This window comes from Alternaria hordeiaustralica (genome assembly GCF_023758085.1).
Source record: "Alternaria hordeiaustralica strain BMP 2776 chromosome Unknown scaffold_2, whole genome shotgun sequence".
NCBI lineage: Eukaryota > Fungi > Ascomycota > Dothideomycetes > Pleosporales > Pleosporaceae > Alternaria > Alternaria hordeiaustralica.
Window position 1 is genome coordinate 2,051,107 of NW_026056774.1, and position 14,189 is coordinate 2,065,295.

The window sequence follows — 14,189 nt, forward strand, 5'->3', positions numbered from 1 at the left end:
GTGGAGATAGTGGAGATAGTAGAGATGATGAGGGAAGTGAGGCGTCTAGCCGCACCTTAGGTCGGTCGGAGTCGTCTGGCTCTACTGTAGCGGGGGACGAAGATGATGATGGTAAGAAGACTAGTGGCAGCGAAGAGAATTCAGATGAGAGTATGGAGGAAGACGGAGATGAGGAGGCGAGCGAGACATCTAGTCACACGATGGGACGGAGCGAAGACTCAGACTCTGGGGATGACGGCGGTGATGAAGATAGCGATGAAGAGATGGGCGAGTCTGATGATGAAGGTGATGTGTTTGGGAAGAGTTATAGGGAGGGTAGTAGGAAGTAGGAAGTAGAAGATGAATAGGCGTAGTCGATGTAGAATTCCAATAGCAGTCGTACATTAACTTTCTTCCAATCTACACAGTTTTCCTTATATAAACACCATCAATAGAACCTTTCCTCCCATACACACTAGTAGTAAACGCCACACTCATCATCAGAACTTGACAAAAGAAAAACAGAAGGCCGAAATAACCCCTCTGTCCACACCAAACGTCCTCATCGCCCTTGCAGCGACCCTACAGATCCTTACACCACCTCCTCCTCCTCCAAAACCTGCACAACACCCCCATTCATCGACTTGGCATCCAGCAAATCCCTCAGCCGATTCCCACCAGGCGTAAACTCCATCCCACGTCTCGCGTCCTCTGCAATCTTCCTATCGATCGCTTGATCCAGACTACTCACGATGGCTTTGCTCGGTGTGCGCGTCGCGTTGCGGTCGAGGACGGGTATGCGGCGGTTCACTGGGGTCTTGGCCGCGGTTATGGGTTGGCGGAGGTTGTTGTTGACGGCAGCGGCGTTGCGAAGCGCTGGACCTGGAGTCTTTGGGGCTGGCGTATTGGGAGCCGGCGCGCTGGGCTTAGATCTGGGCGTTGATGGAGCACTTGGCTTGTTGGAGAGCGGTCTTGATTTGACGTCTTTGGCGGGAGGGAGGGCTTTTGCAGTCCTAGTTGATGCAGGTACCTTGGCGGGTGTCAGGATCTTCGCAGGTGAGCCGTCTGGTGTAGTAGACTCGTCCGCCTGGCCTCCTGCCTCTGTCTTCGCTGGTGTGTTCTTGACTGCGACCGTAGGACGATTGATCTGCGCTTTCTTCCGATCCTCGTCGTGCCAATTAGCAAGTCGGTCAGCAATATCTCCAGCGCTAGCGAACTCTTGTTCATACGGTCGCGGACCTGCCGAAGGAACTTGAGTGGCTGGAATGGAGGGGACCACAGGTTTGCGGATCGGAACAGGTCTGGTGTTGATCGGGGCCGTTGGTACGTTTGGTAAACGCTCTTTCAATGCTGCGACAGCCTTACTATGGCCTAAGGCACTGGAAAGCGGCTTTGAACCAGCTTGAGGGACAGACTGTGTTCGCATCCTGGGCTTAGCGGCGTTCACTGATGGTATGCGGCTGCGTGGGGAGCTGAGTGTTGTTGTACCAGGAGGTGCCACGGGTTTGGCTGGAGTGGCTGGGGTCTTGCGAGGTGTGCTAGTGACCGCAGCCGACTTGCCTGTTACTGACACTGTGGTCTTTGATCGAGGGCGGGATCTTTCGGGAACCGCAGTTTTAGTCGCACCCATACGCTGAGGAGTTTCCTTCTTAGCTGCAAGAAGACGGTCTCTCGTTGCTTGTGCTGAGGTAGGAGCACTAGGTTTCCATCGTGGTATACCTGGCGTGCCAGAAACGTTCAACGATGCTACCGGCTTTTCGGTACTTCTCCCTCCATTCGCTTGCACAGCACCAATCGATGGGTTGTCGGAGTTGGCTCTACTGAGGGTTTTTGGTGTACCAACAACACCTGGACTTCTGATATCGTGCTGGCCTCTAACGAAGTAGTCGTTCGACATTGCAGGGAGCTCATTCAGATTGAGCGGACCGCAAAAGGCAGGGTCGACAACACCTGCCGAGCGGCGCATCGTCGCTTCCAAATTAGCCATGTCCTTTTGCATCTTCAAAAGTACACTTGGATCAGTCCCCACCCGCCTCTGATGGCTTGCAGGCAGGGGCTTTAAAGAAGCAGTCTCCATATCTTGCCACCTGGCCTGGTGTTCTTGCTGCGATGGCTCTTTCTGAGGGGCCTCCGACCTCCGCTTTGGGAAGAGAAGCGGGCGGTGTGGTGGGGCTGGTACCTCGCGAGTCGCGTTCAGGGTGTTGAAAGACCCCAGACTGGCTGCACGTAACGGAAGTGCAGATCGCGGTTCGCTTGACACGTCCGCAGTATGATCTGTGGTAATGGAAGAGGGAAGAGCTGCCTCGGTTAATCCAAATGACGATGACTCAATCTGGTTACTTTTGTCCTGTCCTGGGTCGACTGACGCAGGTTCATGTAGATTCAAGGACCCTCTCTTGCTGACATCGGAAGTAGGGTCTGCATTGGTCATCGTGGTCGTACCATTGGCTGACATCCGCAGGAAAGAAGGCGACTCTCCCAGCTTGAGCTTCTCAGAGGCCTTGCGTAATGGCGTCGGTATCGGGGAGATCATGTCGTTGTTGTAGGCGGTCCCCCAGTCACGCGTGCTGGTAGTGTTGCTGATAAGGCTTGCCATGAGGTGTCCAATGTTTTCTGGGCACTTGTTCGCTGGTGGCGCCTGCCTCGTGGGTTCGTGGTGCGGGGCTGGGTCGGTGGCAGTCGCGACCAAAGTTGCTGGAGCGTGCTCGTCCTTCAGGTCCACAAGACGTTCGGGCACCATTCGAATTGTCTCCTCTGGCCCTGATAGGAGTTCTCTCGCGATCCGTGCAGATGTCTTGAGCGGATCTACGGGTGAGTCGTCTTGTTCAATCGAGCGCTTGATGGGACTTCCAGGTCGATTACTTCCAGGTGTCTTGAGCAAGCCTTTTCTCTTCGGAGTGACAGTAGCTATCTTGGCAGGACTCTGCTTCACTGCGCTGTGATTCTTTCGCGGGCTAGGCGTTGTCCGAACAGGAGTTCGTGGATCCGCATCTTGCTTGTGCATCCTCGCTCGCGTCGGCGTACCAAACAACGGCCTCGCAGGGCTCTGCTTGGTCGACTCATCACGCTTGATTGGGCTGCGCGTCGCCCTCGTGGGTGTACTCACTGCATTCTCTTTCGTCGGGCTCGCCTTCTTCAACGGGCTAGGCGTCCTCGTCCTCGTGGGCGTGTCTTCTCCCTTTGGTGTCTGGCTCTTGCTTGTCGTTCCACTCTTCTTTGGCGTGATCTTGTTGGGGGGCAGTTCAATTGAGAAGTAGAACGCGCCCTGGCCAACTTCGAGCTTCATCGGCGATAGTTGTGTCCTCTTGGGAGTATGGCGAACTACGACTGGGCTGTCGCGCGCCTTCTCGAAAGATTTCTGGCTCTCCGTGGGCGGACGCGACGGTGTCGCAGGCGGCATCGAGACTGCTCGCAGAAAGCGTCGGTGCAATGGAGTAGAGTCGGGAGTCGAGGGACTGCCGTGCTTTTTAGGCGACGGAAACGTTGTGGTAATGGTGGCTGTAGATCCTGCGCTGTCATTTGGTACAGAGGCTGGCGTGGTGGTCGGGCTCGCACTGTAGGTCCTAGCGGCTTTAGTCGGGTTAGTCCCGGGAGCGGCATCAGTGAACGCCTCCATCATGTGATCCTGTCTAGGATGAGACGGCCAGCAACTATCGAAGAGGTCAAGAGGGCCCAACACAGAGCTGCTAAACTGAATGCAAAGTATGCAAGCCTTAGGGATTCAACAAGACAGTCGCGACAAATGTTTTGCAATCAGCTGTGTAACAAACAAACATCAGATCGTCCCGCATATGCATACTGCCGTGAGACATGCAAGAGACTGGTTTCTTTTTGAGGATTTGGGTCCCATCGGAAATTAGCGTAAACCCAGTTCATCAAAAGCAACGTGCTCCGGGAACATGTGGAGACGACATGGCACGAGCTCCCTGCCAAAAAAAGATGCCTCGCGCTCTCGCGCCTCACTGGCAAAGGAAGACATGCACAGGCGCAATTGAATTTGTGAACAATCGATTCCTGCCCAAGAGTAAGCAGAACTCCGTCTACATGGTCAGGTCTAGGTATCACGCTGTTACCGAGTGATCCGATGCAAGGAATATCCCACGCGACTATTCAACACTTCTGTACATCTATAGCTTCTCCTTCAAGCTCGACTTTAATCTCCTCTCGACGGCATCAAGATATTCATTGGTGGTGACCCAAGACGCCCGGTCCTTCTTTCCACACGCAAGGGCCAGATCCTTAGTCATGATCTTGTCGATATCCACAGTGTCCACGCAAGCCTTCTCGAGCTGCTCGGCGAAAACGACGAGCTCAGGTGTGTTGTCCAGCTCACCACGCTTGGCCAGACCTTGTGTCCAGGCGTAGATGGAGGCGATGGGGTTGGTGGAGGTCTCGTTGCCCTTTTGGTGTTCGCGGAAATGGCGGGTGACGGTACCGTGCGCGGCTTCGGCCTCGAAGGTCTTGCCGTCAGGGGTGATGAGGGTCGAGGTCATGAGGCCGAGGGAGCCGAAACCTTGGGCGACGATGTCGGACTGGACGTCTCCGTCGTAGTCTGGGAATGTCAGCGAAGTCAGAATATTGGTAGGATGTATACGCACTCTTCATCGCGATGATGTAGCCACCCTCGCTCTTGATCATTTGGGCGACCATGTCGTCAATCAGACGATGCTCGTACCAGATCTTGGCAGCCTCGAACTCCTTCTTGTACTGGCTGTCGTAGATGGCCTGGAAGACATCCTTGAACTTGCCGTCGTATGCCTTGAGGATGGTGTTCTTGGTGCTCATGTACAGCGGCAGCTTCTTGTCGAGCGCCATCTTAAAGGAAGCGTGTGCGAAGCCGGAGATGGACTCGGTGGTGTTGTACTGGGTTTGCGCGACGCCCCCCTCCGCTGGGAAGTCGTAGACCTTTATGACCTCAGGCTTGCCGCCCTTGGGTGTGAAGACCATCTCGAGTGTGCCCTCGCCGGGGATAACGCGGTCCTTCGCGCGGTACTGGTCGCCAAAAGCGTGGCGGCCGATGATGATGGGCTGCTTCCAGCCGGGTACGAGACGAGGGATGGTGGGGATGACGATGGGCGCGCGGAAGACGGTTCCTCCTCTAGAATGTGTTGTCAGTCATGTCCCCTCCTTTATTCCAATGTGCGCCATACAGGTGGTTGCGGATGGTGCCGTTTGGCGACAGCCACATCTTCTTGAGCTTGAACTCCTCGACGCGCTGCTCATCGGGGGTGATGGTCGCGCACTTGACACCGACAGAGTACTTCTTGATAGCCTCGGCGGCATCGAGCGTCACCTGATCGTTGGTCTCGTCACGGTAGGGCAGGCCCAGGTCGTAGTACTTGAGGTCGATGTCGAGGTATGGGTGGATGAACTTGTCCTTGATGACCTGCCAGATGATCCGGGTCATCTCATCGCCGTCGAGCTCGACCACAGGGTTCTTGACTTGGATCTTCTTGATTCCCTGCGAGGACGCCATCCTGTACTGTCCAATTCGAGTGTATAGGCTGGGTGTTGGGGCGCTGTTTGCGGATGTTCGTCGCGGGCTCAAAAACTGGGCCGATCTCGCAGCAGTCTGGGAAGCTAGGCAGCGCGTCGCAAAGGAGCACGTCTTTGGGCGGGGGAGTCGTGCGATGGACGTCGCAGCGCGGAAAGCGGCGGGCGCAGTAGTCGCAGGCCTCATGGCGAATGGGTGGTGTGGTATAACCTCGGAAAGACAAATCCAAGGGAGTCCAGAGGGAGTTTCTTCGCTACCGGCCGCGGTCCCGATTGCGCAATGCGGCGAAGATACTCGGCTGATAGGGCAGACGGCAGCCTCTAGTCGACGGAGTCGCTAGCGGGGTAACGAAAGCCGAGGAATTTCTCTCTCTTTAATCTTGGAATGCTGAACATGGCCCAGACCAGCGAGCAGCACGTCGCTCGGTGGAACGGCTAATACCCCACAGGCGCATTGTGTAGGCGCGAATTGATTGCTCCAACGGGCGGCAGATGTTCCTTCGTGGGCTGTCATGCGCGGGCTCTCATCCTACAGCGCGGGGCACGCCTGTCATATGACGCGAGCCCGCGCTTGACGTATTGGCGTGGTCATGGCACGACATGGCTTCTGCAATGACACTTGATCGGCGGCGAGTGTTTGCGGTTGAGCGGTGAAAGTTCAGGACCGACGCAGTATGGGGCATGAGGTGGTATATGTAAGTTCCTTCCCTGCATTCGGATCCCCTCAAAACAACACGCGCGCGTCGCGGCTGCCGGATCCGCTCCGACTCGACGCGCCCACGACTTCTGTCATTGGCCGCCTGAGCAGATTTACTTTTGCTACAAGGCGTGGCGTTGATCGAGCTGCCTGACTGGATCGAGCACTCCGACACCGCAAAAGAGATGGAATTGAACGTGAGAATCGTCCATGTTATTTGGTTAGCCGGGCAGCGATATAATCCCCAGTCTAAGGAGGTCGCGGAGGCCTCCAGCTCCATACACTCCTTCAAAGCAGCCAAGACCATCCAGATCTAAGACCGGTAATCGCGTCTGTCTACCAGCCAAAGGTCTAACTATCCTCAATCCTCCCATATAATCCGACTCGCTCTCCCTAGCTCTCACAGCTTCGCGAAGATCTTGTGTAGACGCATGACGTTACTTCCTTCGTCGCGTCTGTCGACCTGATCCGAGGTGACTATTGATCCGACCGTTGCATCTTGCACTGGAGTGGCCACTGGTTGGGACACAAATGCGACAATGCAAACAGCGTTGTTTTCACACAGGAAAACATGGATTTTACTAATGAACATGTTGCCCAGATCTGCCTTGTGTTGAACCAGCATGTACCCAAAGCCTTGTACGTTCGGGGTTCCTGTCCATGAGTTAGCCGAGATGCTCCTCCAGGATAAGACGGTGGTCTCAAGTGAGCCTTGGGGTTATGCTCTACTGCAATGAAGACGACACAGCCCCGATTACGCTACGAGATACCTGAACCCCTCTAAGATGGGTGCAACTTACCCAAGATAGCACGGAACTCCCATGTGCCGGCTAGAAAAACGTCTCCAGGCCACCTCCTCATTGCTAGGTTATTAGCCCTGAATATCCTTTCGCACACTGATAAGGTTTGTGTGTTCGCGATCCCAAGGGATAAGAAATACCGAAGATTGTTAACAGGAAGATTATTCGCCTCGGTCATGGCCTTCCATTTTATCCAGCCAACATCGGAGAATTGGTGAAGTTTTGGCATGTCTTCTGGTTTCAGCGGCGGCTCTCGCTCCTTGCCTGCCGTATCTGGGCCTTTGCGACTTATGGCAATGATAACACCATCTTGCAGATTCATAAGCATAGTGTAATCAGCGTCCGAAGCCCGGTATTCTTTTCCGTCGATATTGTAAGTTTGCTTATCAACACTGATATCTGCAGTGGGGTCTTGGTGCACTACAATGGTGAGACGATTGGGACCCTCTTGGGCATCTGTCTTCCAAGGAAGCTGAAGGCCCTTCAGTGCCACATCAGCTCCCCACCAGAAGCTGCTGAGGTCATCGTAAGCTTGCGATATCTTGACACCATCATGCCATCCCCAGTCTCGGAGGTCTTGAGGAGTTTGAAAGGGAGATTGTGCGGTCATGCGGGGAGGTGCAAATTGAGCGCCGGCCTCGCTATCGGAGTGCTGCATCGACCATTCCAGGGCGCATCCTTTTTGCTTGCAATGGTCGTAATACGCGTCGGGCGCTGGAGTCACTGTTACGTCTGATGGTGAATCCGAGTCGTCCGAGTCATCCAAATCGTCGGGGTCACCGGCAACAAGGATCTTATCAAGTCCACCCGGGATCGTAAAATTGACAGCGAGAAGGTCGTTGTTTGGGCAACTAGAGTCTGAGTCAACTACAGCGACATGTAATCAAACAGATGTGGTACTTGATAGAAGGACGTAACCAGAACAACAACTCGACTAGAGGCACGATACCTACCTTTGACAAACCTCGCCTGCGACAGCAACGATGAGGGTTGCTAACCCGAGGAGCCCCGAGATCCGCATGTTTTGGAATAGTCAATGGGATAGCGGAAACAAGAAACAACGGTTGAGAAGTGAGAGACGTATAGATTCCGTGCACTCAATGAGCATAGGTCAGTGCTCGGCAGCGCCTACTAGTTCCTTCATTGGAGGTAAAGTGAGGGAGCTGGAGTGTAGATAACGAGGCGGTCTTTCCCCGACTTATCCGCTTCTGTCGCGCTGAACGTGCAATGGCCCACTCCCGCCATGAACACTCTCTACTTTCACAACCAGTGGGAAACCTTTGATCACTTGGTCGCTTTCTTCATCTCATAACCAAGACATCAGCTATGAGACATTACTACACGCCCCCGACGATGACAGAAGTACTTACAAACGCGGCAACGCTGCTTTCACTAGCAACAAGAACCTGCGACTCTAGCCGGACTCCTACATCGAGTTCAACCAAGAAACTGCGTCGCCCGCTGCCAGGATGTAGCTCTCAACCTTTCAAATCTGCGAGATCTGGCAAGCGCGGAAGACCATGGGCAAGAGTTGGAAATGCCATACACTAGCTTGTATCTGGCGAATACGATGTCTTGACACCAACGGAGGAGCTTGACGACTACTACGAACGTCTCATGCCTTACTTCCGACGCCTGTATCAATCTATCCGAGCCTGATCTATCACTTTATACGAGATCCACATCTTGATGTAGTGTAAAAGCTACAGCGACACCTTCGTGCGCGCGACATACCCATAAGCTGCCGCGATACACACCGCTTTTACCAAACCACGACTTACCAAAGCTGATGAAAGTTCTATAACATCAGCATGTCCACTCCGCATTACCCCAAAATAAGCAGTGACGGAGAGCCAGACCAACTCTCAGACCTCATGCTCTAGCTCTACTGCGAACGCGGGAGCTAGCTCTGGAAAGGCCGCCCAGCTTCTCCTCCTGTCAGCCAGTCTACACGCCCCTCTTCTCTTTTTTCACTTTCACGGTGAACCAGACCCTGAATCTAGCACCTCTCTAGCGGCAGTAGCCTAAATCCCCGTGCACACTATCCCCATTGCTACAACACTCCATGACCAAAACATGTGACCTCCTCCAGCAATCAATTCCCTCTTTCCTCCCCTCTTATTCGCCCTCCCTTCCCGCCCAAAGACCGCCGCAAAATCACAAACGAAAAAGCCATGACCCGACCTAAAGGCACTCCAAACAAGCACCCCCGACCATCCAAACCCAAGCCGGTCAAGCAACCCCGCCCCATAACGCCCAAGAAACCACGCACATACGGCCCCAAACCCATCCCAGGACCCAACGGCAACAAGCTAAAACAAGCGCAATACTTCCGGTTCGCAAAGAATGATGTAGCCATCTACCACTACCGCGCCTCCTTCATCTCAGTCGCTAGACTACGTTCACTGCTGAACCGGCCAACGCACGGCTTCGTCTGCGCACTCCGATCCGACGACCCGTTCTGCAAGAAAGCTGTTCCGGTCGGCGATGAAATCCCACCGGGGTGTCTCGAAGTCGGCTACCTGGCTGATGTCTTCCAGCTCGGTGGCTCCGCACTCGGTTTCCGGACGGGGGATAATGTGGTAGAGTGGCTGTGTTTCGATCGCGATATCAAGGCTAGTATTTTGGATAACCTCGATATCGACACGCCGACGGCGACGGCGAAGGGGGCAATGCTGTTTGAGCATGTTGCTGATATCGAAAGATCGCCGACGACGAGTAAGTGTAGTAGGAGGTTGGTTTGGACGGAGCATAGAGATTGGTTTGATGCGTTGGAGAGGGCGGGGAGGATACCGATGAGGGTTGGGGTGAGGTGGACGGGGTTCGGGGAGAGGTTGAGGGAGGAGCATTTGAGGAAGTGGGTTGAGGCTGGTGGGACGCTGGATGCGGAGGGGGAGGTTGTACGCGATGGGACGGTGAGCGCTGATGGAGGATTCGTGCGCGACGGGGCTCTGTTCACCGAGGCGGAAGTCGTGCGCGATCAACAGGATCAAGAAGTTGGTGGGACACTGGTCACTGAGGCGGAGGCCCTGCGCGATGACAGAGCAGAGACCATCACGCAGGCTCGTCAGCGCGACACCAATAGCCCGGAGACGATCGGTCGGCGCACGCCTGTGTTCCGCGATGAACCGGCCAGTCAGCACTTCGCGTCGCCGCAGTCCTCCAAGTCGAACAAGTCGCGCTCGTCGGGCACTTCTGTACTCAGCGACCGGAGTACGAACATGCGACAGAAGGAATCTCTTCCGTTGCTGCCCGAGAAGTCGAAACAGGAGCTACTACTAGAAGGTAAGTATGTTTGATTCGTTTTCGTCTGGACAAGGATTTGGAAGAACGCGGTCGTAGCGAAAGTGTTGCATCGGATCTCTCGGCGTTCTACTTGTACAATGATACCCGGGGCTTGCTCAACTAGCAATCTATTAATGTTTAATGACTACGAAGTAAGGGTTGCTCCCCTAATACCACAATGTAACGACCACTACCACCGTATACAAGGGGAAAGCTGAACGCCCTAGAGCCTACGTTGACGTTGGGCTACCTACTCTGCATGTTTTTATCTTGATGTAGGCTTCTAGGTGTTTGGTGTTTCTCTTATATAAGGTGCTACTACTACACGTCGTCTCTCATTTCTCATGACATCATCACCTCCACATGCTCGTCCCACGAGCCACCTTTCACTACCATTACAGATCAAGCAAGGAAAGTTAAGCCTTGAGACCAATCTCAACAGCAGCGAGAATGAACTCCATGAAACCAGCATTGGTGTCAATGATGTTTTGAATGTACTCCTCGCTCGTAGGGTAGAAGTTGGTTGGGTAACCAAACTCCATAGTGTATCCATAGACCTTGGTGAGCTTCTTGTTACCCTGCCAGCGGCTGAAAGACCAGTCGTCAGTCGCGCCGGAAGTAGGGTAAAGACCAACAGCTTGTTGAGGGACGTATTCGCGGCCTCCAACGGAGATCATGGCATCGGTGGTGCGGTTGGCTGCGATGCGGATGTTGTCCCAGTCCTCTTGGTCAATGTACTCCTTGTACAGGTCGTCCTCGACGATACCGCGCTTACCGTCGTAAGCAGGGTTGAACAGGTTCTGCTTGGGGTCGTGGGATTGGTCAACGTCGTCTCCCCATGAGTAGAGCAGAGTTCCGGCAGCAGAGTGGACGTCAATGTACCAGTGGATGTTGGGGTACTCGTCGTACACCCAAGCCATGTCTCGCGACTCGGGCTCGGAGAATGGCGCGGTGCCGTAGAAGGCTTGGGAAGCAGGGTTGGTTGAAGCTGGGGAGACGGAAGGGTCGAACTTCTCGGTGAAGTTCCAGAGGAAGTCGAAGTTCCTGTTCAAATCTACACCAACACTGAGGGGTTCGTTGGGCCTAGCAGAGGCTGGGTTGCGGTTCTTTCGCCATAGGTTGCTGTTGGCTTGGTCGTGGCGCACACCATCTGGGTTCAGCATGGGAATGAAGACAACTCCCGCACCAAGAGCCTTCTTGACTTGGCTGTTGGTGTACTTCTTGTTGCCGTAAGTGAGACCGATACGGTGCTCGTTCGCATAAAGAAGGTCAGAGACGAAGTAGATCAGGTTGTCAGGTCCTCCGCGCTCACGTGCGTGAATGCCTACTCGAGTTAGTTTGATCTACGACAGCTTCATGAATCGATGCATACCTGAAGTGAAGTAGATGTACTGCTTGTCCTTCTTGATCTTCTCTGCCTTGTTGGCAACACCACCGATGATGTTCGCACCTTCGTAGGTCTTGTGTGGCGTGGTGAAGATGGACATGCCGTACTCTTCCTCCAGACCTTTCATGGCGGTGTAGACTTCGTCTGCGTTGAAAACACCAGCGCTCTGGAGCTGGGCGTACTCGCTGGGCTTCCTAGTCCCGAGACCCCGGGGCGCAACCTTTCCACCCTTGAAGCGATCACCCTTGCCAATGGGTGCAGTCGCAGTCTGTCGCTTGTTCATGTTGTGTAGAAGCTCAACGCGAACGAGCTCAGGGTCCAGGCTTCGCTTGAAGTGGTCCAAATGGTCCTCTGAGATGACGGCGTGCAGCTTGTGCTCGCCACCCGCAGCCATGACAACAGGGCGGCAGCCATAGTCAATCTCGCTGTTGGCCGAGATGAAGTCGTAGAGCTGGTTCTTCTCCTTCGCGTAGAATGCGACGCTCAAGACATCGGATGCGAGAACAGCGCCGGGAAGCAGACCGAGGAGTGTGGAGACCTTCATGGCAGACAGCGATAATAATAATGCTGCGACGAGTAGAAATTGAGAGTCGTGCAGACACAGACTGTCGCCATCCTGTTCTTATTTATTCAAGGTCGATGGCTTGGTACTATGTGTCGCGAGCCTCTTAGAGAAGAGCATTGCTGCCAGCTTCCTCATCCGGTAATGGGGAGGCGGTTCTCCAAGACTCCAAGACAGCAAGCGTACTTGGCTGGCGTACCTGCCCTACGATTCTAAGCAGGTCCGAACTGTTATCTTCTGCTATGGCCACACGAAATGTACTCTAACCCGGATGATGGCGCTGGTGGTGGGCCAACGAATGCGAAAATGCTCTAAAGGATCCAGACTCCTGGTCCATGGTGTCGAAGGCGTTGCCAAGACTGTTGAATGTGGGTTAGCAAGGCACCGGCGGTTGTTGCTACAGGATCGTGAGTGAGTTGCAGATAAGCATCGCCCCGAGGCTGTCAAAATCAAGCTCTGTGTTCCCCACAGCCGAGTGGATGTATAGTGTCTCTGGGGTGAGACATGTAGGAAGAGCTGGAGAATGCGCAGGACTGCAATCGATGCACGCTAAGATAGCGCGAAGAATGATTTCCATGTTGCCGCATGGCGATATCCTTTCAGGTAGAGCGAGGATGTCTGTAGCATGTTGGCGATCGCGAATTGAGATGTGCGATGGGTGAGGAGTTCGAGTGATGATTGTCTCAAGGACGCGTTCGCGCTCGTTGCCAAGACACTGCGCAGCTAACGCCTATCTCCGCGCCCAGATGTGTTCGTCATCTCCTTCATCGACTATCAAAAGCAAACATGGAACCGCCTTGATATACGATTGCGCCTGCGAGGCCACCAGAACTCGCCATGGATTACAGCCCTCTAACTCCAGAGGTCAACGTCCTGCTGTTGGGCGATTCGGAAGTCGGGAAGTCGACGTTCTTATCGTGAGTTCGGCGCGCGCGGTTCGCGTGACAGTTGATGTCGATTGACGTCTTGCTACCATTACTGACGTATTCGCAGTCGCCTGTCGCTCGGCGTACAGCCTCAGGGCGATGACCTTCCACCTTATGAGCTACCCAAGCTACGCGACATAGACCAGCCCTATGCCTTCGACATCTCGCTCTATGGCCGGCCGTACAGGCTGCAGTTCTTTGACACTGCGTCGCCTCAGAACTACACTCTCCTGCACCCGCAATTTGTGATTCTCTGCTACGACATCTCCTCGCGCGCATCCCTCGACTCTCTAGCCTCGACATGGTTGCCGATCGTGAACAAGCACTTCAACTACGACGAGAACCTGCCTGTGATGGTCCTAGGCTTGAAGCGAGACCTGAGGAAACAATGGACGTTAGCGGAGCATGGCCCGGATAAGAAGGGCAAGGGGCCGAGTGTCATGCCACACGAGGGTCTGCAGGCGGCGCAGAGGATGCTGTGCGACCACTATGCTGAGTGCAGCGCCGTGACAGGGGAGCTATGTAGGCAGGTGCTGGAAGACGTCGCAAAGACGAGTGCGAAGACCACGACTGAGAAGGGCGCCAAAAGCCAAGGGCCTGACATGTGTAGTATGATGTAGTTGGTAGATATATCGAGAGTATAATTGGAAGTAAGCGCGTCGAGCCATACACGTGCAAAAGGAAGATTCGATCAAGCATTACAGCATATTATAGAGGGCGCATTAGATCCTGCTGGCAGCAAAAACAGTGCATTTGGCTCGAATGAAACGGCAAAAAATTGGTTCATGCGACACCTGTGTGATTCGAACACACGCTCCCGAAGGAACTGGCTAACTTTCCTGTGAAGGACTAGCAGGCCAGCGCGTTAACCACTCCCTGAAATTTTGATTAGTAAGCGTTAAGTAGACAGGCTGAATCAAACGTACGCCAAAGTGCCTTCAATTTGCTGTTTTGCTGATTGATGAAGAGCTGGGCAATCTAAACGTATATATCAAAAGTCAATGAGGCCAGCGTGCGCTATGGCTGAGCGGGGAAGCGGGTTCCAAGTGGGGGCCGACAG

The 14,189-nt window shown here is 54.2% G+C and overlaps 5 protein-coding genes across 5 annotated transcripts; 2 read left to right on the forward strand and 3 right to left on the reverse strand.

The window, feature by feature from the left end:
* Positions 1–571: 571 nt before the first annotated feature.
* Positions 572–3,379, reverse strand: J4E84_002145 (uncharacterized protein; the record flags this gene model as incomplete). Its single annotated transcript, XM_049384773.1, has 1 exon — positions 572–3,379. One exon carries the CDS (start codon positions 3,377–3,379, stop codon positions 572–574), a length of 2,808 nt encoding a protein of 935 aa, XP_049248129.1.
* A 727-nt stretch (positions 3,380–4,106) lies between these two features.
* J4E84_002146 (uncharacterized protein) lies at positions 4,107–5,455 on the reverse strand (the record flags this gene model as incomplete). Its single annotated transcript, XM_049384774.1, has 3 exons — positions 4,107–4,531; positions 4,578–5,077; positions 5,130–5,455. 3 exons carry the CDS (start codon positions 5,453–5,455, stop codon positions 4,107–4,109), a joined length of 1,251 nt encoding a protein of 416 aa, XP_049248130.1.
* A 3,688-nt stretch (positions 5,456–9,143) lies between these two features.
* J4E84_002147 (uncharacterized protein) lies at positions 9,144–10,268 on the forward strand (the record flags this gene model as incomplete). The annotated part of the gene is made up of 1 exon (XM_049384775.1): positions 9,144–10,268. One exon carries the CDS (start codon positions 9,144–9,146, stop codon positions 10,266–10,268), a length of 1,125 nt encoding a protein of 374 aa, XP_049248131.1.
* A 402-nt stretch (positions 10,269–10,670) lies between these two features.
* J4E84_002148 (uncharacterized protein) lies at positions 10,671–12,185 on the reverse strand (the record flags this gene model as incomplete). Its single annotated transcript, XM_049384776.1, has 2 exons — positions 10,671–11,578; positions 11,627–12,185. 2 exons carry the CDS (start codon positions 12,183–12,185, stop codon positions 10,671–10,673), a joined length of 1,467 nt encoding a protein of 488 aa, XP_049248132.1.
* Positions 12,186–13,040: 855 nt separating this feature from the next.
* J4E84_002149 (uncharacterized protein) lies at positions 13,041–13,749 on the forward strand (the record flags this gene model as incomplete). The annotated part of the gene is made up of 2 exons (XM_049384777.1): positions 13,041–13,120; positions 13,197–13,749. 2 exons carry the CDS (start codon positions 13,041–13,043, stop codon positions 13,747–13,749), a joined length of 633 nt encoding a protein of 210 aa, XP_049248133.1.
* Between the last annotated feature and the right edge of the window lie 440 nt (positions 13,750–14,189).